At 40.0% G+C, this 6383-nt stretch overlaps 1 protein-coding gene across 1 annotated transcript; it reads left to right on the top strand.

Moving 5' to 3' along the window:
- The first annotated feature begins 1938 nt into the window (after positions 1–1938).
- On the top strand, positions 1939–3296 carry LOC127241634 (uncharacterized). The gene is made up of 4 exons (XM_051260777.1): positions 1939–2000; positions 2120–2223; positions 2552–2862; positions 2970–3296. Exons 1-4 carry the CDS (start codon positions 1939–1941, stop codon positions 3294–3296), a joined length of 804 nt encoding a protein of 267 aa, XP_051116734.1.
- The last annotated feature ends 3087 nt before the right edge of the window (positions 3297–6383 follow it).

The raw sequence follows: 6383 nt of genomic DNA on the forward strand, positions 1-6383 counted from the left end.
CCTTAGGTGGAAAAATTAACTTCACGGAGGAGGAGGCTAGAAGAATGAAGACCGAAACAAACTTTCCGGGAGGACAACACCCATTCAAGACAGCAGCCTCATCCGGATGAGCCGATGGCATCTGTTCCAGGGATGAACCAATTATCGAGGCCTTGGAGGATGACACGACGTTGATTGAGAGTTTGGACATCATCGTGAATGACCAATATCTGGAAAAGGCGCTGCGTTATGAAAGGGAATTTCGGGTGAACACTATTGGTTTTTTACCCAGAAAGTTCATGGCTCCGGAGGTTCAGCCTTCTTATTTCGAAGATGACATGTTAGTGGAGAAAACTGGCCTTCTTTCATGAGCCGATCCGGAACATGAGGTGCCAAATGAGGAATCAGAGCTAGTCATATTTTGGAAGTTAGCTGAAGAACAAACACGGCACCTTAAACCATTGTTCCTGACTGTCTATCTCGATGGTTGCACAATTAGCAAAGTCTTGGTCAACGGAGGGGCATCCGTCAACGTGATGGCCTAGTTTACACTCCAAAAGATTGGAAAGAACCGGGGAGATCTGATTGCTATCATCATGCGAACCACAGATTTCACGGGAAATACGCATTCAGCCGTCAGAGTGTTAGTGGTTGATGTGACAGTTGGGAGTCGTACCGACCGGATGGCCTTTTTTGTGATCGAAGGCAAAACAACTTACTCGGCCATTCTAGAAAGGGATTGGATTCATACCACTTAGTGTGTGCCGTCCACCCTACACCAAAAAGTGATATTTTGGAATGATAATCATATAAAAACGGTCGAATATGATACCGATCCAGGCATGGAGGTTCATGCAGCTGAGGTGCTTTACTATTCGCCTAGCGTGTACCGCTTTCGATGATGTTGAGCGATGTGGATACATGGAAAGAATGTAATCTCACAATGAACGGGTTCAAATTTTGTATAGAGACCGACACACGGCCTGGTCGTCAAACTGTTTGCAATGAATAACTATCAGGAGGTATTACAAGACCTGGAAGGGTAGATTGTCAAGATGTGTGACGCTATATGGAATACAGGATCCATCCCGGTTCGAATTATTGAAAGGCAGACAGATCCTTTAGATCCACTGCCTCCTCTAGAAGACCAAAATGAAGATGATTTTCCCTCGCCAACACCGCCGGAAAGATGAAGGCGTTCTCCGAGTTGCTACACAAAAATTAGGAGGTTTCGAATGAGGGCACAGCGCAACAGGCTGCTTTGGAACAGATCAAGCAGGCCCTTACATCACCACCGGTGCTGATGCCGCCGATCCCGGGAAGGAGCTGAAACTTTACATTTTGGCGACTGAGGACACTATCCGCTGCCTTCTCGTGCAGGATGATGAATCAGGTCTAGAAAGGGTGATTTATTATCTCAGTGAGAGTTTCAATAATGCTGAAATTCATTATGCACATATCGAGAAACTATGTTTATCTTTATATTATGCATGCATGAAGTCAGAGTACTATTTGTTGCCTGTTGAATATATCGTATTATGCAAAGTCGACTTGCTGAGATATTTATTGAGCAGGCCAGTCCTCCAGGATCACCTAGTCAAGTGGGTTATGAAACTAGCATCGTTCACATTAAAATATTGGAACCTATAAGCGGTGAAAGGGCAGGTTGTTGCCGATTTTTTTTGACGAACACCCCGGAATAATCGAGGCTGCTCCCGTGGGATACATCTGACTGGAACCATGGCAAGTTACATTTGATGGTTCGAGCACCGGAAGAGCAGCAGCGGCTGGAGTCCCCAACGAGAAGTTTGGAGTTTCGCACATCAGCTCCCGCATGGAATAACCAACAACCAGGCGAAGTATGAAGCTCTTTTGTTGGCACTGTGTTTTCTCGCTGCAAGACAAGCTAAAAATTTTCCCTGTTGGTCATCTGACAAGCATTAAAGGAATTTAAATACAATGACCCACGACTCCAGGAACTCCTCCAGGAAGTGCACAGTCTACTTCAATAACTTACAAAGGTGATACTAGATGACATTCCCCGAGAAGAGAATTCAAAGGTGAATGACCTCGCTTAATGGACATCCGGGTATCAAATGGAGAAAACAACCATTAAATTCGAATGACTAACTATCAACAGGGTTTCGGACTGGCACACAAGGCTCCTCGAGGCACTGAAAGACCTCGAAAAAGCTGGTTTGAAGTATATCCGGGAACAACTTCTGGAGTATACATGCATCGACGGTGAACTCTATCTCCGATGAGCCGACGGGACCTTAGCACAATGTTTGGGCGAGACGAAGTGATGAAAGTGATGGCTGAAGTAGACGAAGGAATCAGAGGGGCACACAAGGCTGACCCAATTTTGAGATGGACTATTCTCCGGTGTGGATAGTTCTGTCCTCGGATCTCACAAGATTGTATCGATTATGTCCCGGGGATGTCCTTCATGCCAACGCCACGGCCCTTTGCAACGCGCCCCGGCTGAGGAACTTCATTTGATCCTCAAACCGTGACCTTTTCGAGGATGGCAATAGACGCTATTCGAGGATGTCCTTCATGCCAAATCCAGGTACGGCTGAATCACGTTATCATTTTATTAAGAATAATATTATTCACCGATTTGGCATACCAAGGACCATCACGACCCATCAAGGGGCGGTGTTCACTAGCGTGAAGCTTAAGGTTTTTCTAGCACAATACGACATCCGGTTGGTACACTCTTCTCCGTATTATCCACAAGCCAACGGGCAAGCCGATGCCAATAATAAGACGCTAATCGCCATCATAAAAAAGGCGTTGGAGGATAATCTTAGGGCATGGACGATACTATGGAGGAAGCCTTGTAGGTTTATTGGAATGCAAAGTCCACCGCGATCAGAAGTACACCCTATAGATTGACATACGGACAAGACGCGGTCCTAACCCTTGAGATCACATTACCTTCTCTTAGGATCTTGAAACAAAATGAAATACCGATGGACGAGCAGGACTGGACATTGTTGCAAGAGTTAGACAGTCTAATGGAGGAACAACTTCAGGCCCTTGAACACCTCCGACTTCAAAAGAAGAAGGCCAAACGAACCTTCCAAAGTCAGGTTCGGTCCTGGTCCTTCCATGAAGGAGATTTGGTTTGGAAAACTATCCTTTCGGAAGTCCCCAAAGATCCAATGCTTGGAAAATGGTCACCCAAGTGGAAAGGTCCTTTTATAGTTTCGGCGAAGTCGGCAAGCGGCGCATATAAGTTAATGGAATCTGAAGGTGAAAAGTTAAAGACGTTCATTAGCAAGAAGCATCTAAAAGCTTTGTATCCATAATTTTGGGATCTCGAAGAATGTCCGATTCAACAGCAGTCCAGAACAACCCCCGACGATGCCCAAAAGATATGATTTTGACCAGTGAACTAGGACAACACGGAGGATTGGACCTCTAGACCCAACAGGTCATGAGGCAGGTCAATTGAGGTACTATTGATGAGGTCATTTCAGAAGATTTGGGGATTTGCTCTCATTATTAATGAAGGTAATAGCTATTTCATCCACCGGAGAAGGAAAGAAGGATGACGGTGCGTGTGAAGCTAGTGCAAAAACTTCTCGGGGGTATGCATACTGCAATATTTGTTTGGAAAATATCCACACATCAACAAAAATAATTTTGGACTGCAAAAGACACTTTTGTCCAAAATATTTTTGTGGGAGGCATTTGTTATCCTAGATAATAAAATTTTTATCTTAGCCCGGAGGCCCGCCAAAAAGATCCAACCGTTTAGATTGGGCCGGCCTAGAAAAGCTTGACCGGCATCCCAAATAGATTGGCCCAAGGGAGGAGCCGCCCAGTTCAGCCGGAAGCCCAAGATATGGTCCCAATAATTTGAGCAGAAATCAGTCCAATGAGCCGTGCACATCCGGATAAAGAATTATGGAAGAAGTTAGCGAAGTTGTTCCTAAATTCTACGAGAGAAAATTGAAGAATAATCAATGAGGTATTTAAAAAGGAGAAAACTGAGGAGTAAGGAGAACAACATCATCCGATCAACACCAGCAAGCAATCAAGTCAGTTCACTTTCTTTCCTTTCCTGCATTATTCAATTTATTTTCTTTTCTTTTTTTCATTATGCGCAATTTATTGCTTTTCCATTTAATTTTCTTGTTCCTAAATTCTTATTGAGCATTTAATTTAATTCGTTTCTTGAGTAAATTTACCTATTTTTTTTTTCGGTCCAGCACCATAATTTATACATATTTTTTGTCGATTTATTTTTTATGCGAGACTTAACCCAGATATTTTCTTATGTAGACCGGAGAACCCGATTATTGTCGATTTCGACTGGCCAAAATCTTTTGGGCCGTCATCAACGAATTTCAGTAACAACAAATCTAATTTTTAGTTATTTTATATAAAGTTGACTTAATTTTATTTTTTAATTTTTTATTATTTAATATAGTATCAGTTTTTTGTAAAAAAATATCAAAGTATTAAATTCAATTATTATTTTATTAATTGTTTTTTAAAAATATATGTATTTTGCTATAATTGTCAATTTCACATAAAGGAGGGCCTCAGTTCGGTAGTTCGGCTTCGAATAGTTTTAGTCGGGTATTCAAAATTTTGAATAGTATTTTATAGTATCCGAACCGAATCTGATTTTTTCGGGTACTTGAATTTTTTGGATACCAGGTAATTTTTAATTCGAATACTCTATTTTTTTCTCAATGATAACTTTAGTATAAATACATATTTTTATACTTGTAAAATGTACAAGTGCTACATAATTCTGAATTTTTAATTTTTAATCATTATAACTCAAAAGTTAGTAAATAAATAAAAAAAATAACATATATTGATGTAAATAAAATAGCTTATATTGATGAAAAAGATTTCTATTTAATATCAAATCCAATTATCCATATATATTAAAAATTATAAGGATAATATAATATTATTTACTATTATTGTTGACAACCAAAGCTCTTTTAGTTGTCAAAGGCTACTCACAAAAATATGACATTGACTACGATGAGAGCTTTGCTTCAATGGCGCGTCTTACCTCGATTTGTTGTTTAGTTGCAATTAGAGTTGTTCGTAAGTTGTCTCTTTTGTAGTTGAACATCAAGAATGCATTTCTCGATGATGATCTATTTGAGGATATTTATACGGTATTGCCTCCAAATTTTTCTCTTTCTCCTAAAGTCAGTAAGTTGCAGTGTGCTCTTTATGGCTTGAAACAGACTCCATGTGCTTGATTTTTTAAGTTCAACTCAACTCTTCAAGTTTGACTTCACTTCTAGTTCGCGTGACCCTGCCTTATTTATTCAACGACGTTCTTCTGTAATTATTATCTTACTACTCTATGTTGATGATCTAATTCTTACTGGGAATGATCAGTGTGGTATATTTGATTTATAGAGCTACCTTTAGCAACACTTCGATATGAAAAATCTTGGCCATCTTCGGTATTTCTTGGGTCTTGAGATTTTTGATGGTACTAATGAGTTTTACATATCTTAGGCTAAGTATGTTTCTGATTTGTTGTCTCGTGCTCGTCTTACTAATTGCAAGTCAACTTCGACACCCTTTTATGTTGGATGTCGTCTTACACCAATGGATGGGACTTCCCTTGACGATCATTCTCTTTATCGCCAGCTTGTTGGGAGTTTGATTTGCTTGACAGTTACTCATCCTGACATTGTTTAAGTTGTATATCTGGTTAGTCAGTTTACGTCTGCAGCCCGCACTACTCACTACTCTACAGTTCTGCATATTATTCGTTATGTTATGGGAACACTATTGCATGGATTATACTTCTCAGATTAGTCTCCCTTAACTTTATCTGGTTACTCAAATGCTGATTAGGTAGAAGATCCTACATATTGTTGCTGGTTTTTATTTCTTTCTTGGGGATTCTCTTATCTCCTGGCATAGCAAAAAACGAACAGTTGTTTCTCATTTCAGCATTGAATCCAAATATCGAACTCTTGTTGATGCTACTTCTGAGCTCTCGTGGCTGCGTTGGTTACTTGTTGATCTTGGAGTGTTGCAGTCATCTTCTATTCTTATGCATTGCGATAATAGGAGTGCTATCCAAATTTCTCATAATGATGTTTTTTTATGAGCGTACCAAACACATCGAGATTGACTGGTCATCTTGTTCGTTATCATGTTACTCATGGCAACGCAAACTATGCTCTGTCTCATCTGATGATCAAATTGCAGTTTTTTTACCAAGTTACATCATTCTGCTCGATTTTAGTCTCTCTTACACAAATTTAAGTTGAATTCTACGACGCCTACTTGAGTATGGAGGGGAAGTTGGAATATTTACTATTATTTATTTGTTTGTTTGTTTATTTTATTATTTGGTTTTTTCCATATGCATATAAATAGGCCTTGACTTTATGATTAAT

Source organism: Andrographis paniculata, unplaced genomic scaffold (assembly GCF_009805555.1).
Source record: "Andrographis paniculata isolate CXL003 unplaced genomic scaffold, ASM980555v1 Contig83END, whole genome shotgun sequence".
NCBI lineage: Eukaryota > Viridiplantae > Streptophyta > Magnoliopsida > Lamiales > Acanthaceae > Andrographis > Andrographis paniculata.

Bases quoted from the DNA above. Each gene is read 5' to 3' on its own strand.
- LOC127241634 (XM_051260777.1), top strand. From the start codon at position 1,939: ATGACCCACGACTCCAGGAACTCCTCCAGGAAGTGCACAGTCTACTTC. The intron at 2,001-2,119 runs GTGATACTAGAT...AACTATCAACAG, and splicing joins TACTTCAATAACTTACAAAG to GGTTTCGGACTGGCACACAA. The intron at 2,863-2,969 runs GTACACCCTATA...ATGGACGAGCAG, and splicing joins AAAGTCCACCGCGATCAGAA to GACTGGACATTGTTGCAAGA.